Genomic DNA, 21,415 nt, shown 5'->3' on the forward strand with positions numbered 1-21,415 from the left:
CCAGGTGTCGCACTTTACCTAGAATTTGAACCTTCGTGCTTTTCATTTAACTTCAAAATCTAAAGTGTTGAAATAGTAAGACTGAACAAAGCAAGTCGACGGTCTATTAATGTTTAACTGATTGTAGCTTCGTAATAAATGTGTTTTTTTTTATTTGTTTAACTCTTGTTCACTTCCGTCAGGTAAACTGGTTCAGCGGGTTACTCTCTGTGCCCCACAGCGCCATCTAGCAGCAGACCGGCAGCACGGACACTGCAGTCTTTGAAGTCTGGACCTCAACTGTCTCTCTCTCTGTGTAGTATGTGTGTTTTCACTCCGCGGCCATGAGATTCTCCGCAGCGTTTTTGGTGATTTTGTCCGGCGTGGGACTTGCTGTGTGTAAAATCTCGTCGTTGTGTCCCAGCGGACAGTTTGTGCTGAAAATCAGTGTGTCCTCTGTCATCCCACCTGCACTGAGTGCGACGGCCACGAGCTCTTTGAATGCACTACCTGTGGAGTCGGTGAGTAGAAAAATACCTGCAAAGATACACGAAAACAGGAAAACTCGCCCTTAACTATCACATTTATTGATATTTATCCATTTATTGTCGTGCAATTACTGTAAAATATGATCCCTATGTATGTCTCACGCGCTATCTTTTTTGCCCCCCCCCCGTTTTTTTTTCATTTTTCTTTTTTGATAAGGGCAACTTAATCTCTTCAGCCGAGTAAAAAAACAAAAAAAAAAACAATTCTATTTTCAAATAATTTCTAGTTTGTATGCATGTGTGCCTGAATGATTAAAAAAATACATTCTATTTCTATGCCCACAAAAAAAGAAAAAAAAAACAAAGCCTCCTGTCACCCACTCAGATCTTTCTCCCTTTTTCAAAGTACATATTATTGAATGGTTACCAAAGCAAAGCTGCCTTTGAGGAGGAGCTGTGGTTTAACATTTACTATTGTTTAACAACCAGATATTGGCTTTTTTGTCCTCAGGGAACCTTTTTGAAATGGTAAAGAAATGAAGCTGTGATCATTCTCCTGATTTTTAACAGTGAAATTTGATCATGGCAGAATGGAGCCTTTGTTAATCAGACAGGGAAAGGGAAAAACTAAGCCCCAGGCACTTCATCAGGTTTTAACTCCTCCTTTTCTCACACACCTATTCCTCCTTGTCAGTGTTTTTCACTGAAGGATTGGCCACCATGGTGCATATCTGCTCTGAATCAGGAGTTCAGTATGTGCTTAGTAGATGTTTTACACGGGTGGAGGCAGTGTGGTACTGTTGGAGACGCACATTTCACAATGTAATGTTTCATGTAGTTAAACTGAAAATGGAAAACAATGCTGCAGACCTGATCTAATGTTCAGTCTGTTATCCAATTTCTTTGTGTATGTCTACATGCTTAATCAAGCAAGACTGATATTTTAAAATGAGACATTTGATGAGAATTCAATGAGTTAAACGTATAATTAGCTTTAAATTAAAATCATTTTATTCATACAGTGCCAAATCATAGCCTACACACGAAGTGGTCTCAAGGTGCGACACATGAACAAGGTCCAGAGTCTAGACCTTACCCACCCCACGAGCAAACACATTGGTGACACTGGTGAGGAGAAACTCCCAAAGCAATTAAACTCAGAAGTGCACAGCCATGCAAACGCAGAGGTCAACAACTGGGAAGTCAACACTGACACAGTGACATCTTCAATGATATGAGCACTACAGGTAACCATCACTAAATGACATGGAGGAAAAACTATCAAAAATAACTCAGAGTGACTACAAAATATACAAAAACAGGAAAACAGGACTGGAGCTAAAATGTGGCCCATAACACATGGGTGGGGTGCACCAACACTGGGCTGGCTACAAGATAATCCAAGTCCGAGGGGTGTTTGTCTGTGCCTGATTGAATATGGAGGAGTTTGAATGGATGGTGATGAGGAGGTGTTGCAGGAACTCCACTGTTTCACCTCAGGGAGCTTGGTGGGGGGTGGGGGTGTAAATGATCTGCCTGCGCACTTTGATGCTTTGTGTGTAGATGTGTTATTTTTTGTAACTGTTTAACTGCGACTGACAGTAATGGCCTAAGCAGTGGATCACTCCCAGGGTCTGGTCTGCTTGAGGTTTCTTCCTCAATGCCAGATGGAGTTTTTTTTTTTTTTTTTACCACTGATGCCTATGTGCTTGCTCAGGGGGTTTGGTTAGGTCAGACTGTACCCGTGTGAAGCACCTTGAGGCAGCTTTGTTGTGATTTGACGCTGTATAAATATATTGAATTGAATTGAAAGAAGTCACCAAGACACCCGGGCAGCTTTGAAGGAGTAATAGGCTATAAACATGCAAACCTGGCACATGAGTAATCCAAGAAGATTGAATGGTTACCTTAGCAACAACTACCTGTTTAATTTGTTGATTAGTTCATAGGGTCAACAAGAGTGATATAAAGATGTGGCTCAGCATTAGCTGAGCATCATTCTGGTTTCACTGAGTATACATTGTAAGTGACATAAGTAATAAGTCAGTAATTGCAGTGGCTGTTTAACAGTGGGACTGGATGTCAAGCTTTCACAGCCGTATGAAACAGATCTGTGCAAACACATGTTGGTTTTATTCCAGTTTCAGATTTCATGACTAAATGAGTAAACTCAGTGTGCTTTACATTATAAACATAAGATAGCATGAGCTGCTGGAAAAAGTAAAATAACAACAAAAATCAAATTCACAAACGCAGAAGCAAAGTCCTCTGCAAGAGGTTTATAATTATGTGTTCGGATTTGTGAGCTTATTCATCAGAGCCCATATTTTCAAAAAGGCATTTTCAGACAGAAGCTCCACATCGCTCATATTTTCCCCATCAGGGGTGAAAGTAGAGCACATTTTATTTTAACATGCCTTCTGTTGTCTTCCTCAGATGAAGACGGACAGGAACGTTTCCTCCACCAAGGCCGCTGTCGCACACACTGCCCCCGGGGACTGTTTCCCGATAGGGACCACTATGCCTGCCTGCCCTGCACAGCCAACTGTGAACTCTGCACAGATGGCAACATATGTGCCAAATGTCAGGAACACTACAAACTCCACAATGGGGTTTGCCAAATGGTTTCTTGCACCACAGGTAAATGTGCAACAGCCACTGAGTAGGCTGTACACATACGACGACATTCATACGTGTTGCACTGAATTTCTGTGTTTCAGGGCAGATGCAGGATCCTTACACAGGAGAGTGCATAGACTGTGAAATGGGCTGCAAAACATGTTCCACAGGTATCACACCGCTTCCTCCTTTACTTAAGGACCCTTCACATAAAGTCTAACTCATATCTTCTCATTTGTCCACAGAAGACCCTGAAATCTGCAAGAGCTGCGTTGAAGGTTACTTTCTGTGAGTCTGCTTTGTAGAATTTTCCTCACTGACGCCTGTTAAGGGAATGTTTATGTCTTCCCATATTCTCTGTTATGAAGTAAAAAAAAATGCTGTTTTATAGTAAAGATGCTCTCAGCATTATTTTAAGGAACATGCATAAAAATAGCCTACACATCGTGTTTTGTTTTCTTTCATCAACTGACTAAACATGGCCCCAATGCACATTTTCTACTGATGCCCTTACTGAAAAATGTATGAAAAGGGCACTCAGGGAGTAACCACCTTCGCCCAAGGTTCAACAGTCTTTTCTTTGCATACTCGCTGTTTACATTTTCCTTTCTTTGATCTTGAATGATGGCCTTTAGTCATCCTAATCAAATCTTTGATCCTCATTGACAATCCAGATCCCTAAACTTTGATCTTGATTACTGAATTTAGATCCTGAATGGTGAACTTTGATCCTTATCGCTGATCTCTATTTGTTTCTGAACTTCATTCATGGTTGCTGAGCTTAAATCCTGACACCTGATAACATAGCCTCCTGAATAGAGATTGCTTTTATTTATTAATTAATTTTATGTAACACCTATCTGTCAACAGGGTATCTCACAGGACCTTTGACCATGATCCTGATTACAGAAAATCACAATTACATGGTCAAAGGAACCAGTATGAGGAATCAAAGATTAGGATCAAAGAATTTGGCATCAAACATCACATCTTTGAGATCAATAATCAAAGATAAGATTCACGCCTTGATCTTGATCCCCACAAACATTTAACTGACTCTTTCTTGACCTGAGGTCTACCTCACCACCAGATTTGATTGAAATCCATTTGGGTTCTTACAAGTTATCCTGCTGACAAACACATAACCTGCCAGTCTTTAATGAAAACACAACCTCTATTTCCTCAATTTGTCAAGCCCGGCCCACTCTGGGTCGTGATTAGGCTGTTCAGTTAGGTCTTTGGAAAATCTCTGATTTCATGCAAATGCAAGGAAGAGTACCTCCTTCAGGAGAGGAGTGTGCAAAAAGTACAAAAGTGAAAAGAAAAAAGTTGGCATACGTCATACGAGACATCCCTGTAGATATAAACAGGAATTATAGCAGCATTATAGATGAAGTCTGTTTGCACTGAATTAGTCAATGCAAGATTTGGAGTTTGAGGAACACTGTTAGAGTGTAGGAATGTGTTGTAACATTTCTTGCAAGTTTATTACTTGGACCCAGCATGTAACACAGGCTGGGGCACAAGAACAGGCTTCCAATTGTGTATTTGTCCCCTGAGTTTAGGCCTGCAGCGATTGTGTGAGTCAGGTTACATTCATTCTGAGTCAGACATGATTACCTGAGCTTTGGTCTGAGCAGAGAAGACTGCTCGACTTCATAAAAATGTTCAACACAGTGTGTTTTTATGGCTGTATGAGAAGGAAAGATTATATATGGTGAGCCATCTGTACTTTAGGGGCTGCTTGTATGAATAACAGCATGTCAAGTCACATCTGGGAGCATGTGCTAGTGTTGTGCTTTGCTGCTTCCACGGCACTACAGAACTGCCGTGGGTTCTGCACGGCCACCACCCAGTCAATGCTCACCTCTCTAGAATAAGTATTTATCTGCCACAGGCGGGTGAAGTGTGAGCATCTCCTTGGCCTTCTCCAGCCACTGGGGTCCTCAACACTCAGGCACCTACGCCCTGGATTATTCACAGAGAAATGCACCACATGGTCAAAATGTTGAAGCTAACACTCCTTCACAGTGCAAGTAAAGTCCTGGTCACACAGCACTAACGAAGGACACTGAAGCCAAAACGAAACAAGAAATCTGGACTTTCAGAAACATCGCTTAACCGTCGCCCAGCTTCGTTCCTGTAGCTGACGCTTCGTCAGAATTTTCAAACTGTTGAAAAATGTGAACGAATCCTGCCGACGACTTCAATTCGTACGTAATCTGTGTTGCTTTCTGTCTTGACGGTTCCTCATTGTTTGTGTAGTTCCCGTACCGTCAGTGTTCCATTTGATTATTGTCCAACTTCATCCAACCTCCCAAGTCCAACGTCTTGCACGAACATTGACGATATCAACAGATCAATAACTAAAGATCTGACGAGCTGAACGTGACTCATCCATGTTTGGGCCAAAAAGCAACATTGTCATACAGAAACAATAGCAGTAAGAATGTTTTATCAACTACATGCCGTCTGTGGCTGGAGAGGCTGTGTGCACACACACAAATGGTTGTGCGCCACAGACAGCTGTCCGCACGTTCGCATGCTGTCTGTGGCTGGAATGCTCCAGCCACAGACGGCATGCGAATGTGCGTGTGCGTACGTTGTTGTTGTGAAGACAGACCTGTTGTCAAGACAACCAGAACTTGCATCTGCAGGTGCTGTGGAGAGCGCACGTTGGCTGCAGACTTGGTCACAGGCTGGCACTCGGGTCTGATACCTGCTGTCAAGTCACATCATCATGAATGTTTTGGTTTGATTTTGTTTAAACCGTCAAGGTCGCCGTTCTCTTTGTTTTTCTTTTGTTAGTTTTGGTTTTGTTTCATTCTTTTATGCACCCTAGACTTTTATGCACCCTAGACGTGATAGGAGAAGTGCCGACTCATTTGTCCACTTTTTGTCGACGATTTGTGACCTTGGGACTTTTTTCCTTCGTTCAGCTATTGCCGTATGTCGTGCAACCGGGCCTTTAGATGGGCATGACATCACACAGCCTCTTGCGGTGGCAGGGCTGGAACATAGGGGTCTATCGGCTCTGCACAGGTGCCAGCGTCTGCACGAAAAATTGTCCCTTCACCTGCAGTTTTTAGAACACATGTTATATGGCTGGGGGGGCCTGGCTGCCGGTTTGTTTGTCTTTTGGTTTCCTCCCAGGTGGCTTGCGTTTGGGACTGAGTGGCTGTGTTGCTGAGGCTGTCAGGACCTCACCCTGATCACCTGCGACTCGTCAGGACTCACAGCTGTGGTGCATCTGGATGGAGTGGAACATGTTGGCATTTAAGACTGGAGTGCACAGTGTGTATTTGCCAGAGACTCGACCTTGTGACCAGACGGGTGAGATCGTCGTCTCGGGAGCCATCTCATCAACAGCGGATGCTGAGAACGTCCAGGTTTGATGCACAGTCTGTGAAAGAGGAGGGGGTGAGGTCTCACGCTCGTCAGCACACTTCCTGAGGTACGTTAGATTTTGTGACTAACAGTTATACAGTCAGTAAATGTGGTGTCCCTCACACCTTATTGTATTGAGCTGTTTGTTAGTCATGTATCAGCTTCCACTGCAGTGGAGTTTTGTGAACTGGATGTTCCATGCCTGCAGGTTGGGAAGCTGATCAGTAATCAAGCCAGGAAGTGTTTGCTGTTTGTACACCTTTAAGTGTTCTGTGTGTAGAGTGTGGACTCACATAATGGTTCCTTCTTTCACAGACTCGGTTGTTGCGGCCACCTGGGGGGTGTCGGCGGGGTCCTTGGGTCCGAAACAGCTTCTGGCTCCGGACCGTTAGCGCTGCTGGGAGCGCACCACGCCAGACCGCACCTTCTGTTATATTATCACTGTTATGTATTAAATTCAGTTAGCCTTTGAACCGTGCTCTGCTTATTTCATACTGGGTCCTTCAAACGCTGGTCGGTTCTCCGAGCTGCGTCCGACACATAACAACACATGCAGTTTTCCAAGTCAGAAGAGAGAGAAGAGCTAAAGGAAAAGGTGCAATAAAGTTCTCTCTGCTGTTCTGTGTATGCACTGAACAAGAGTTTTTAAAGATTTAGAAAAACATCCTGTCTTAGTACCTGTCTTAGTAGAGTCTAGGGACTGCAGTTGTTGTTAAAAGTAGACATTAAAACAGTGTACCATTGTAGCGCTGAAACAAAGGTTTTGAGTTGTTGTAAGTAGAATGTAATGCAGAACCATTTGTAATAATTTCTAACATGTCTAATCAGTGACGAGCTTTCACTGACGGCTATAGCTAAAGTATTACCAAAAAAGTAAAACACAAAAAGTAATCATGTTAGTGGTGAAGTTTGAGCAATAGGTTGTGTACATTTTTCAGTGCTCAAACCTTTGAACCAATTGGCATTTGATCTTGACTTTCAGCACAATGATTCGACATGGGTTGAGATTGAATGAATGATTTTATTTGGCACACAGACCCATCAATAACCAAAAACCCATAAATAGGACAATTTAACAGTGAACCTGTGTGACGAAAGGGTGTGGCCAGAAGCAAAAGCTTATAAATAAACGCCCACCCCGTTGACCTTTGATTAAAGATCAAAGGCCAAGTTCAAATATGTATTTTTATGGTGTTTAAGAGTGACTGGACAAAAACAAACAAACAAACAAAAAAAACCCACAACAAACCCTGCCTTGTTACCTTTGCCCTAATATAGTGTCTGAGAGAGGACACTACACATACAAATTAAGACAACACACAAGCAAATGCAGAAAACAGAAATACAAGAACACCTGCATCAATTCAATAACAGATAGGTACATAAAAAATCTTACAATTTGAGAAAATATGTTGAAACGTAGAGAATGCAAACAAATATAACCTACAGCAGCAACAATTGGATTTGATAGCATGTCTGCAGCACACACATTCAGGGCATTTTGATTAAGATAGAATGCAAAAAATACAGCTGTTTTAAGAGCAATATAGTCAGCTTTCTCAGCTCTGCTGACCAGATATGTGATATTAAGTCCTCTAGGCAAAAACCTGTTGTTGAACTACTCTTCATGTTGTGTACATTTGCAACTCATGCATGCTTTTACATCATTTGAATTTGCAGCAGACTGTATAAAATTATGCTGTAAGTGATATTTTTTTGTGTTTTCTATGTTTGCAATCATTTTCTTAATTTGTAAGACATTTATTAATGCAGCTACATGTTGAGTCAAAGCAGGTGTTTTTTTTTTTTTTTTTTTGTATTTGTAAGAGCACCCAGAGAGAACTGGATTTTATTTGATTTTAGTTATTTATTTTTGCACATATTTGAAGTGGCCAAAATGTGCAAAATGAGCACAAGTGTCAAACCCAGGACAACAGCTGTAGTCAGCTTGAATTTTGTCAGTTGCAGTTAATTTTACTGGGTTGCACGTCCTCATTCTGATGCATAATGTCATATAATTCTATGAAAACAGAAAGTCGAGTCAGTTATCATCATTATCGTTACTATTATCACTGACATCATTATAAAACGTGGCAATCAAGATATATATATGTGTGTGTTAAGAGTAGACTGTTTCATAATTGCACCATGGTGTTTTTTCCAAACTTCTAGTGCAGTCTGTTAAGCAGCGGGCTGTTTCCAGGACAGGGTCTGGTTTGCTTTTGTAAGTGAAATGATGGATGTATTGTGACACCTCCAGCTGTTCCTCCTCAAACAACCACCACGTCCTCCTACTGAATCCACGGCAACGCAGCAGGAAGCACAGCTTCAGTGGTTGGATTCTCTCACATAATGTGGCAGCAGAAGAGGCAGCAGACAGTGTTGTATTTTATAATTCTTTTGCTTATTGATGTTAAGCCACATTGTCCAGTTGTTCTAGTACAGCTGCCTTATTTTTAGTAGCTCAATAAAGCCCTGAAGGACTGATAGTGAAGCTTAATGACAAAAATATTGTTCCATGCCCCTGAGCTACAAATAAAATGCCAATTAACTTGCTGCCTTAAGAACAGAACGATGGTGAGCTCGAACAAAAGCAGCCCTCATTACGTTTTCATCTCTGTTTGCTGTTCCCACTGATGCTTTTGTGCTGAGGAATCTATTGAAGGTGCAGCTGCAGGTGTGCTGCAAACTGGCACAATGCATGTTGGGATTGATTCATGCATGCAGTGCTTTTTTTTGGTCTGGTTTCTTTTGATCTGACCTCACAATCATCTGTGTGGGCAGAAGCTGCCTGTAGAAGCTGTGTTGTTATGTGAAACTTTACAAGGGTGATTCTTAGACTACAGGTACTTATTATGTCCTTTGATCATATTGTATGAAAAACAGAAAAAAGGGGAAATTTCACACTTTTATAGTTATCTTTACAATGAAAGTGTGTTAAGAAATTTGTTCTAGTAGTCTAATATAGGCAAATATTGCCGTTTTGTGTTTGTCCCACACCCAGACTTTTGCTCTTCAATGATAAAAATGAATGGTAAAGAAACATTTTTTCTAATGTTTTAAAATATCTCTGAATAAAATATCAGTAAAATAATCAAAACATAATTGGGGTATTCAATGTCATACAACTGTTGTGATTTTTTTAAACAAAATGTAGTTGTCCCACACTGTTGCTGTAATTTCCACCACAACACTGTAATGTCCCTTTAAACAGTTTGTATGAAAGATTGTTTGGGTAGTTTCTATGGAGATAAACAGTGACATCAGAGCACATGTATATAGGTCCAAATCACAACAAACAGTTGCCCCAAGGCGCTTTATATTGTAAGGCAATGGTGTGGTGGAAATTACATTTACAAGGCCAATAGTGCCCGTAGTTAAAGAATCACCCACAAATGCCAGTGAGTCAGCTGAGGCCTTTGAAAAGTCTTTATTCTAGATGTGTGCATTAGAAAACAGGGAGCAGCAGCTATTTGTACTTCAGATTGTTTTCAGAGAGTACTTGTTCCAATTAATCAATTATTAATTATTAGTATTTAAAAATCTATATATTTCAGTTTCAGATGCCAGTGTCACTATTAATTATTTTTATTTATTTATCTTAAGTTAAAGACATCAGGGTCTCCATTAATTTTTTTCTTCAGTTTCAGACACCAGTGTCGCAGGCACTGTCCTCAGAGTACCTATGAAGACCGGGGAAGAGCTGTGTGTCTGTCCTGTCCAACACCATGCACTGACTGCAGGAGTAATACACATTGCCTTGCTTGCCAACCTGGCTACTTCCTCAATGGTACCACAATAATACATTTTCTTACATGCACAGGCATCAGTGGCCTTGGTGGCCACCAGCCCTAGGCTTGGAAAATGAAAGAAACTGACCAACAAGTTAATTTCAAGCAACATGCAACTTCAAAACCACACATGAGAAGAAAGAAGTGTCTGCTTCAGCTACTTTTATTTAAAAAGAAAATCCTTCCTGCAGGGTTGTGTGAATTTGTGACCTTGTTACTCTAGTTTTAGAATGTAACAATCAGAATATAACAGATTGTTGGTCTGATTTAATACATTTCCTTGCATCAACAGTCTTGCACTCATGGACCCCATTCACTGCATACCTCACTAGCCTGTCTCCTTCACTCTTTTTTCTTCCATGGTTAAATTTATATACAATCCTTTAGACAGAGTTGTGTGGGGGTCTATGTTATTAGAGTTTTAGAATGTAACTACTATGAAGCAATCAGAAAATAACAAAATTTAGAGCATGTCTGTGTGGAAACACTTCTGTCTCATGGACAACCAACCTGTCCTAAATCATCATCAATCCAGCATCAACTAAGCATCCAGTAGGTGGCAGACATGTCTATGGGATATTAAATAGGCAAAACAAAGTTTCATTTTACACTGGGTTGGTGCATGAAGCTTCACTAGATTCTAATGTTTGTCTTCATTATAGGCATTTTTAAAGCGGGGAGTTACCAAACAATAGCTTTTACTATTTTTGAGTCTAACATTCTGGCTGGGATGGACTCATCTATTGATCTGTCTGCTCACCCACAGTATTCTACAGGGTGTATGCCCAAGCTTTTTCAAAACATAGGAACATATCTCTTAATTGTAATAATGCTGTGTGGTCTGGATGACTGTTTTACTGCTGTACATCATGGGATGTGTCTGAATGTAGATACTATGAAATATCTGCAGTTCAGAGTAAACCCTCGTTGTCATTGAGACCGAAGACGGCACAGATTTGGATTGCAAAACATGTCCATGTCGGTAAATCTGGAATGTATGCAAATATGTAGTTGATGCAAACAAGCAATTTTGTTGTAGGTTAAGTTCTCCATAGGTATCTCTATAACATATAGGTTTTGGGAATATAAATAAAGCCAGTGTCCATTAAAAAATGCTATGAGACAAACTTCACATGCTATCATATAGGTTTCACTAGCACAGGTACATTTCATGATTGTTTACTATCAATTTCCTCCTCCTGTCTACAGGAAGGGGGTGGCAGGATGACCCACTGCCCCCCTCCTGCTGACAGGAGATGGAGGAGACAGACAAAATGGAGACATTTAAGAAATTATTTGAAAAACTGATTTTAGCACATTTGAGAATGCACGGGACATCCCGTCCACTCTCAAATGCGCTCACAGTACATTTTGCATATTGCGTCCAGCCTTGATGATTTTGCGTCAGGATGGCGTCAGTGCAAACTCTGCTGAATGCAAAACATTTTGGAAACATTTTTAAAGCTTATAGACAAAAATGGAGAGAGATTTTACTTAATTTGTTATTTTATGCAAAACATTTTAGTTTTGTCTTTTTTCTTCAACAATGCTGCATTTTAATTTCATCTTAGTCAGCGTTTTAGAACACTGTCATCATCTCGTCTCGTCTGACGAAATTGACACTATCACAGACAACTATGAAGAGCTGTTTCAGGTCTAAATTTAGTTGCAAACAGATATTCTATGCACATAATCATATGCGTTTGGCAGTTTAAAGTTGAATTCAGGGATTTTTCAATCTGGATCTTTATTTTAAAAAAATTCTGGATTTGGCATTACTGTTTGGAAGAAAACATGCCTGGTAGCATGCACGGGATCCTGACAGAGGTTAAGTCATGCATGTATACCTTTTAAAAAAATGGGGAGGTGATGTCGAGTGGTTAAGTGTTGGGCTTCAGACCACAGGATCCTCGGTTCAAACCCCAGCTTGACCGGAAAATCACTAATGGCCCCTGGGCAAGGTCCTGCTCTTCACTGAGTCATTACAAGTTGATTGGCAAGGAGGGGTTTAGCCTTCTGCTTACAACAGGAAGGAGGCCCTTATTGTAATATGATGTGTTTTGTTCGTACGGAATTTCACAATTACTTCCCCCCAAAGGAATGCCCCAGGAAGTTGAAATTCCAAGACTTCAACTCATTTGAACCCCACATACCCCGAGTTCATAATCCAGTGGCTGCTGTGAGCAACAGTACTAAAAACTGTAGTTTGTACTTTTGTAGCATTTCTGTCTGTTTCTGTGTCCAGTTTAGTAGGTCATAGTACTTTCCTACTGCTGTCCGTGGACAAGTTGCTACAGTATTGTTAAGCGTGAAATACCATGTAATGAGTTATTTATCAACTGTTGTCTCTAATATTGGCTAACAACAATGACTGTCTACACCCAGACCCCAACCTCTGTCCTTCTGAAATGAAGCAAACACAGATGTGGAAAATTTTGCAGTTCCTTGAATGATCACTTGAGGCTGGCTCCAAAAGGGAGTTACTTCCCACAGAAGCCTATGTTAAAATGTGTAACTTGACTGCAGAAATAAAATAAGACAATAAGTATATGACCACTAGTTAAAAAAGTTTGTTTACATTTTCTGAGTTAAACATGCACATGTTTACCTCTGTAGGGATCCTGTCCATGCAACCAGCCACCTATAATGACATTTTTGCTGATTTAGTGGTGACAAAAAGTTGTTTACTTTGAGGTTTTTAGCTTGACCCATTGTATAGTTATTTAGCCCATAATGGTGTTTGTGTTATATCTCAATACTGAGTTTTTGTCCTGAGTGAAACGTTTAAACCAAAAAGATCAAAACAAAGGATCCATGTTGAAAAACCCAAAAAGTTCCCCATTAAGGTAGTCTATAGCATCAGAGCCAGTTTGCAAACACAACCCATTGTGCTCTTTAAAATTTCTTTTTGATATAATTTTCCTTTTCAATATTAATGAAAATAATAGTCATGTCAGCTGCAACATGATCATGTTTTCTTCTGTATTTTCTCTCAGGAGGAGAATGTGTTAAAGAGTGTCCACAGCAAAGCTTCAGTGACTCCATCGGGTGGCGCTGTCAATCATGTCACAGTTCATGCCAGACGTGCCACGGACCAAGGTCAACAGACTGTGATCTGTGTCGTGGTGGGAACCCGACTCTGCATGGACAGTGCCCTTTGGTCAACTGCCCAAAGGGGCAGTACTATGATGGTGAGGGCAACAACGTCTGCACCACTTAATGTTGTGAATCTCTTGCAAAAAGCAGTTGTTTCTGTGAAAAAAGTACAATTAAATATATAATAACATAACATTATAGAGGGCCCTTTGACAGACTGTCATCCTGTCCATGGTATACCCCGCCTCACGCCCTATGGCTGCTGGAATAGGCTCCAGCTACCCCGTGAACCCCTGTGACCCTTAATTGGAGTCAGAGGTTGAAGATGAGTGAGTGAACATTATAGAGATACAATAACATTTATAGAAAGCTTTTGTTCCAGACTCAGTCAAACACATGCGCGCACACACACACACAATATTTACATAATTATGAGATGAACGGTTAAACACCTCTTTAACATTTTGAGACACTTCTATACATATGAAATGAGAAGTATGACTTACATTGTGAGGATGTGTCAGCTACAACATTTGGGACATGTGGTTCATAGGGGTGTGCGATACCAGCCCAGTCTCATGTTTTTTTTCATCCTCCCGTCACGAAATGATAAAAATTTTTGTGACGGGGTTTTTTTTTTTTTAACTCACTAGTATGAACCCTACTCAAAACCCCCAACCCTAACCTTAACCATAACTTAACCCCACTCCTCCCCCTAACCCTATCCATAATGTGCAATACACCAGTGTCATAGTCATCACTGGTGTGATAATGCACCACAAATTGTGCAACAACACCGTGACAAATTACTTTTCACTCTATAATTGAGAACCCCGGCCAGGCCAGAAGTATTTTTTTTATTGCAATGTACTGAGGATTGTGTTTTTCAACTACGCTAAATAGCGCATATTGTCCATGTTTGCCTACATGCAATTTGACAGACACATTTGGTGACTTGGCATACATGTGTATTTGCAATTGACGTAGTATTTATAGATATGCACCTTTAGTAAATCAGGCCCTCAGTGTTGTAGGTAACAACTAATTATAAAAGGACTAGACTTGTCATCACTGAAACATAATTGCCAGCCATCTTAATTTTGTTGTTACTACTTCTATTTTTCAATCATATTTCATGTTTGAAATATGCAATTTGAGAACTTTTTTGTCATTAACATTAATGTTAATGACAAAATGTTTGACATGTTACAGTAATTGAGAATAAGTGTTCATATAGTTTTTTATGTTATTATGTCTGTATCAAGTTCAAATATGAAGGGATGCAGGCTAGTGATTGTAGTCAGGATATGGTTATGATATAGTCTTTTTGGTGATGTTGACACTGATGTCATGCCAGTGTTATTTGGAATGTATGTAGTGGATACTGTAAGTCTGAAGTCACACACTTGGATTCATGTTATGTGCAGTGTTATATTTATTTTCAACTCACTCATCTTCAACCACTTACTCCAATTAAGGTCACGGGGGGGTGGGGGGGCTGGAGCCTATCCCTGCAGTCATGGGGCGTGAGGCAGGGTACACCCTGGACGGAACGCCAGTCTTTCGCAGGGCCACATATAGACAGACAAACACATTCACAGCTGCACGCACACCTATGGACAATTTAAAGTTTCTAATCCACCTAACCTGCATGTCTTTGGATGTGGGAGGGAGCACCCGGAGGGAACCCACGCAAACACGGGGAGAACACGCAAACTCCACACAGAAAGGCCATAGGTGGAAATCAACCCCATGACCTTCTTGCTGTGAGGCAGCAGTGTTAACCACTAAGCCACCGTGCTGCCTATTTTCAACTCATGTTCCTTAATTGTGGTAATGCCTTTTTTTTCTTTTTTTTTTGTCATTTTTGGTAAACAGCCTCTAGAGGTCACTATTGCCCTTCCTCTCAGTCATTAAAAATAGTTGCTGTTTTTCCTCATTTTTTTCCAAAACATTTTTGATCAAGGAATATAATACAGAAATAGCAGACAAGCAAAAATATATAAGATGACAGAAATTTTGAATGAAATGGAACAAAAAAAAATACAGTTATCCAGGTTTGTTGACATCACATCTAAAAACGGTTGGCAGGGCTGATGCCAAAGTCATACTGACGTCAGACTGACATTGGAATGTTTGTTGGAAAGTAGACCAGACCTACAGAGTGCATATATCACTGTGCAATGGATATTTAGTGCCTGACAGCTTTTGCTTTTCAAACAAATCGATTCTATTATCTTTTAGTGACTGGGAAGAGAAATAGCTTGCGGTCAGCTTTCACATGACAAATACATTCTGTAAATATTTGGAAATAATCATGATTCCCAAAATTGATATAATTTATTTATCATGTGTACACGACATATAAATTCTGTGTATATCAAAATATACATGGAACAGTGTGCATGTATAATTTGATAGTCTGTATCGTGCATGCACATGTACCTCATGGTTGGTTTCATGTCGGCAAGTCAACTTTGACCCAATACCAACCATATTTTGACAACAGATTATGGACAGCAATATGTCACATGATGTTCCGTGTTTGTTGGGTCAATAGTGCTAGCTCAGCAAGGTTAAACGTTTGTAATAATAAGATAATTATTTAGGGGGTCATATCGTGCAATACCTGTAATACCATGGTATAATACAGTCACTGTCCAAAAAGTGAAAAATAATGTGATATCAATCTTAGCTCCTATCACCCACCCCCAGTGGTGTGTTTCTTTGGGCATGGTCCATCATGTAGATGCCTCAGTGTTGAGGACCCAGAAGCTAGAGAAGGCCAAAGGGATGCCTATATTTCACCTGGCTGTGGTGGAAAGATGGTTTCTACAGGTGGGGATGGACCAGTTTCCTGCCTGAGTGCTTGCTGTCTAGGATTTGGGGAGATTCTGTGGTGTTTTCTGTGGTGTTGAGGATGTGGCACCACACTGCATCAAGGCAGGCTCCCAGACTTGACTTGACATACATGGTAGAAACACATTTTATAATTCAGATCTGGATCTATAATTCAGAGCAGGAGCAAGCCAAAGTAGCATCCTATCTTCTGCTTAAAAAAAGTAAAAAGGCAAATTTAATTGACCTTGTAGACTAGGGGTGGTCATGAAGGGCCGAGACACTGCAGGTTTGCCTTACTACCATTCACCCCAGCAGGTGATTTCATTGACAACCTGGTGTTTATATTCAGGGGAAAAGTTCATCAGCAAACCACCTCCTGAGGTGATTGGTCGCAAAGAAAATCTGCAGTGTCTTGGCCCTCACTGCCCACCCCTGTTGCAGACAAAAGCCACTATGTTGACAGTAGTTTCAAATCTCAATGAAAACAAAAACATTTAATATTCTCAAGGTCAGAAGCCTCCCAGCGCGTGCAGGATTCAGTGTTTGTTCAAGGACACTTTATGGTGTGTGTGTGTGTGTGTGTGTGTGTGTGTGTGTGTGTGTGTGTGTGTGTGTGTGTGTGTGTGTGTGTGTGTGTGTGTGTGTGTGGGAGTGGTTAGATGTTTGAATCCCATCAAATAACCACAACACTAAAGGTCAGATGTGGTACCCTGCTGGAATTTACACCACTGCATCACTTTTCTGTCAAAGAGCCATTTGTGAAGGGCACTTTGAAAAATCTTCTCTGTTTGAAGCACAGCAGGGCCCGTGTCTCCTTTTTTATCTGTCAACATTATTGTTGACCATGTTTTCATCTTATGCCATCTTGTGCCTCGTGGTGTGATTAGTGACACCTGTAGTGTTTGATGGATCGGTCTGAATGATTGTATGCTGCACTGCTATTTAATCAAGCAGATTCATTGAAAATACAAATCAGCACTTTTGTTTTTGCTCCACTTTTCATGAGTTGACGTAAAAGATCAAAGATATATTCCCAGTCAGAGGCACATGATTATCGCACATCTGTGCGATAATCATGCTGTTGGGTTTAATCAGTGTCTAAACTGTACCTGCCGGCGTGGATGGATTATCTTGGCAAAGGCTAAATGCTCACAGACAGGGATTTTAACAAATTTGTGAACAAAATTTGAGAGAAATTAGCCCTATGTATGCATAGAAGAGAGAGGTCTTAGATATTTTATGCTACAACTTGTGAAAAATGAAAACAAATGTGTTGCATTTCTATTTTTGTTGTGTAATTTTATTTTGTGTGATGTTTTGCTTCCAGAGAATGTTTATAATGTGAAACTCCACCATACTTAAGTTTAAAAGGTGGATAAAAATGGATTTTGCACAGACCACTTTACACATCGTAATGGACGTGACCCTCGGGGGGGGGGGGGGGGGGGGGGGGGGGGGATTGTAATCAGGACATCATGATACACATTTTATGATGTGAGAATTGATTTTTAAAGTCCAGAATCAAGATATCAAGTTGGCGGAGGTAAGCGCAATGTTTTTTTGTTTGTTTGTCTGTGTATCTGTGAACAGCCTGAAGCCCACAGTTTTTCATATATTGTTATGAATTTTTTTTTACTGAAGATTCATAACCTGATAAGCAAGATGTGATTCAATTTTCAAGGTCATAGGTCAAAGGGTAAAGTCAGGAAAAATCTTGGAAAATTGGAAAAATCTCTATCTTTAACATTGAACAAATTTTCAAAAATTTATGTCTTTCAAAAAAGATCAAATCTCTTTCATATTTTAGTTCCTTATGTAGGATGGTATCCTTTATCCTTTAAGTTTGATCCGGATCTGATCTGGATTACAGCTTTTGTGGCTACTTAAATTTAACATTTAAAACCCCATTTAATGTATATTTTACATTATATCTTAATCAAATATGCCCCAATCACTCTCATATTTGAAAGTGAGGAGCAAACTGGCACTCACTATCACCTGACAAAATTTGATCCGGATCTGATCTGGATTGTGGATTTAGTGTACATTTAATTCTTTTAAACAATGAAAAGCCCTTTTGATTGGAAAGCCACTTCTAACAGGACTTTGACCTTGAAAACTTTCTCCAAAGTACAAATTTGTGGAATTGGAAACTAGTGTTGGTGGAGGTTTGTGCTCTACAAGGATGGTGCTCTAGTTCAAATTAAATTCTTACCAATGAAGAATAAATAATGTAGTGCCACTTTTCTGCAGCAGAGGGCACAGAGTATTTTGCAGCCATACAGCTGCTGTAATTCTAGGCCGGCCATGAGGTTAGTGCAGTTGTTTTTGGAATGGAAGGTTTCTGGTTCAAGACCACCCCTGCCTGTTCCTCATGCAACATGGAGGCCCATCAGGATGGGTGTCTGGCATAAACCTTGTGCCAAATCATCTGATAACTTTATCTAAACTGCACTTTTAGTTTTGGTAACATTAAAGCAGACAAAACCTTTGGACCACCCCAGAAGTGTCTCAGAGGTCAGGTTGGGAAAAAGGGCCTTAAAAGAGTGGCAGCCAAAGAGTGAGTGCAAAATTAAGGAAATTGGCCATTTCCAAGCCTAAAGTGGTCTGGGCCAAGGAAGGGAGGCCAGACTTGTGCTGCGGCCAGAGATCCTTGTCAGATGCTTTGCTGTTTGGGTCAATGCGACCTGTTGTAGCCGTGGTGTCTAATTTTCACATCGAGTACAGAAAAAATTAATACAAAATATCAATAAGAGTTTGTCTGCATGATGGGCTGTTGCAGATTGTCCATTTATCCATTTTCTGCAGTTGCTGATTCCAGTTAAGGGTAACTTGATGCTAGAGTAGGGTTGGGTATCGAGAACTGGTTCTTTTCAAGAATTGTTAAGAAATGATTTGATCCACCGACATCAATGGCCTTTTTGTTTAACGATTCCCTTATCGGTCCTTCAGAGCGCCATTGTTTTTGAGGGTGTTTGTCGGGAAAATGATCATTTCTCTACATTAATTGCAGACCCTGCAGCGGGTTTGTAATCAAGCGCTTCTGTAACAGCTCCGCTTTGAAGCTTGAACCGATGAAGCAGTGCTCTGTCCCGCAGCTTCGTTGGTTCTCTGCTTCGCCACTTTTCAGAAGCGGCAAGTCCGCTTCTTAACCCCTCTCAAAGCCATTTAAAGATGTCAATCATGAGTCACTTTTGTGCAGATTAAAGTCACTAACTGGGACTCTTGTCTTGTTGCGGGCAAGAAAGGAGAATTGTCCTCCGTACCGTTTGCACAGCTCCAAACGCTGCACTGCTCTCTGCCGAGTCAAGGTAGAGTCCAGCTGGAATGAATAACTTCAAAGCGAATCCCTGTTTTAAATCAAGTGGCCCCTCTGTCCAAATGTTGTAATACAAACAATAAACTACAATCGGCCAAAACGTTTTTTTCCTCCCAAAATGAGACATCCTTCATTCTTTATGAATTACATTGATGCTGACTTGCAGCCCAGCTGCCTGAGCTCAGCTCATTTATGCCGTTAATGTCTGAAAGGAAATGCTTTTGACCATAACTACAGTCTTTTTTATGTCCAGAGATCAAGCATCCAGTGACCAATTTCATATTTATTTACTTTAAGACTCAGTAAAATGTTATTGACACAGAAAACCTGTAAAGCCTACTTTTAGTACACAGAAAATTCACAAGAGGTATTGATAAGGAAATCGATAAGGAATCAGATTGATAAGTGGAATTGATAATGGCATCGATATTGATAAAATCTTATGAATACCCATCACTATGCTAGAGCCTGTCACGGTGGTCATTAGGCGAGAGGCGGATTGCACCCTGGACAGGCTGCCAGTCTATTGCAGGGCTAACACATATAGACAAACAGACATTCACACAGACCTATCATCAATTTAGACTCATCCATTGACCTATTCTTTGGAAGTGGGAGGAAGCTAGAACACTTGGAGGGAAGCAACACAAACATGGGGAGAACATACAAATGCCACACATGGGACCTTCTCACTGTGATGCAACAGTACTAACCACTAAGCCACCATGTTGCACAACAGATATTGCAAACAAAAATTCTGAAGCTACTGTCACAAAGAAGGCGTGAGCATGGCGTGTTAGTGGCAGCCATTGACATGCTATACTCACTGCACCCTTGTGTTTAAGGAAGCACATTGTGTGGTACTTCCTGGCCAGTGTTTTATCAACTTTGTCTCTGTTATAATGGATTAGGAGTTTCTGAGGAACCTGGTGGTTTCCAGACATCACACAGAAGATGTGTGAGTTTTGAGTTTTTGGTGTGTAAGGGGCTGGCAGTGGCAAGTTGGGTGGCAGTGTTACATGCACCTCTAAATGCAATAGTTCAAAAAAATCACCAGATATTGGAGCAACAAATTGCACTACTTGTAAGATCACATTTGTCATGATTCGTGACACACATCAATTGGCTCCCAAGTGTATACCTCCAAGCCCTAGCAGCTGTCATGCTAGCCAACAACTGGCCTGAATTAGGCCGGATACTGGCCACCATTTAAGGCCATTCACGAGAGGAGAGCAGCGCTTGTACACCAAAGTGAGGCTGACATCAGTGTCTTGGCCGCCAACCAATCACAGGGTAGGAGAGAGAGGTCAGCATCCGGCCTAATTCAGGCCGGATCTCGGGCTACTGTCATGCTATTCCTCAACAAATGCTCTACTTCCCTCTAGTGGTCCACTTTTGTCATTGTTCAACTTTAATGATGCTCTTTATAAAACAGTTTTTTAAACAGTCTTGGCAAAGCCACTCATTTTGTAATTAAATAGCATTTGTGGGTTTGTTGCTCTTAGGAAAACACAGTGAATGTCACTCATGTGACTCATCCTGTAAGACTTGCTTTGGCCCACAAGCTCTGGATTGCTCTTCGTGTTTCAAAGGTACAAATATTTTGTGACAGGGATGAGGTGATTACAGGAAACAGTCTCTTCATTCACTGCATGCGTGTTGTGTGTTTCTGTTCATTTAACATAGGATATTTCCTGGATCAAGACGGTTCTTGTGTGGTTCAGTGTCCACAAGGCTCCTTCGCTAACTCTGCCACTCAGCTGTGTGAGAACTGCTCACCAAACTGTGAGGCCTGCGTGGACACCAGTGACAACTGCATCAGCTGCTCCAAAGGCAGTTATAAACTCTTTCTCCACCAGGGGACGTGCTGGTCAAACTGTCCAGAGTAAGCAGCA

The 21,415-nt window shown here is 40.9% G+C and overlaps 1 protein-coding gene across 3 annotated transcripts in view; it reads left to right on the forward strand.

Annotated features, from left to right (window-relative positions):
• Window positions 1-221: 221 nt before the first annotated feature.
• LOC117515760 (proprotein convertase subtilisin/kexin type 5) overlaps window positions 222-21,415 on the forward strand; it is a 41,655-nt gene continuing 20,461 nt past the window's right edge. Inside the window, exons 1-8 of one of the 3 annotated variants that reach the window (XM_034176470.1) lie at window positions 222-500; window positions 2,904-3,107; window positions 3,188-3,256; window positions 3,335-3,374; window positions 10,118-10,263; window positions 13,261-13,455; window positions 21,026-21,112; window positions 21,207-21,405. In XM_034176470.1, coding sequence (XP_034032361.1) covers window positions 3,089-3,107; window positions 3,188-3,256; window positions 3,335-3,374; window positions 10,118-10,263; window positions 13,261-13,455; window positions 21,026-21,112; window positions 21,207-21,405 — 755 coding nt within the window. In that variant the 5' untranslated portion in view covers window positions 222-500; window positions 2,904-3,088. Of the gene's footprint in view, window positions 501-2,903; window positions 3,108-3,187; window positions 3,257-3,331; window positions 3,375-10,117; window positions 10,264-13,260; window positions 13,456-21,025; window positions 21,113-21,206; window positions 21,406-21,415 lie in introns of all 3 variants that reach the window. The other 2 variants (XM_034176469.1, XM_034176471.1) reach the window with 2 other exon arrangements.

Source organism: Thalassophryne amazonica, chromosome 8 (genome assembly GCF_902500255.1).
Source record: "Thalassophryne amazonica chromosome 8, fThaAma1.1, whole genome shotgun sequence".
Classification (NCBI taxonomy): domain Eukaryota; kingdom Metazoa; phylum Chordata; class Actinopteri; order Batrachoidiformes; family Batrachoididae; genus Thalassophryne; species Thalassophryne amazonica.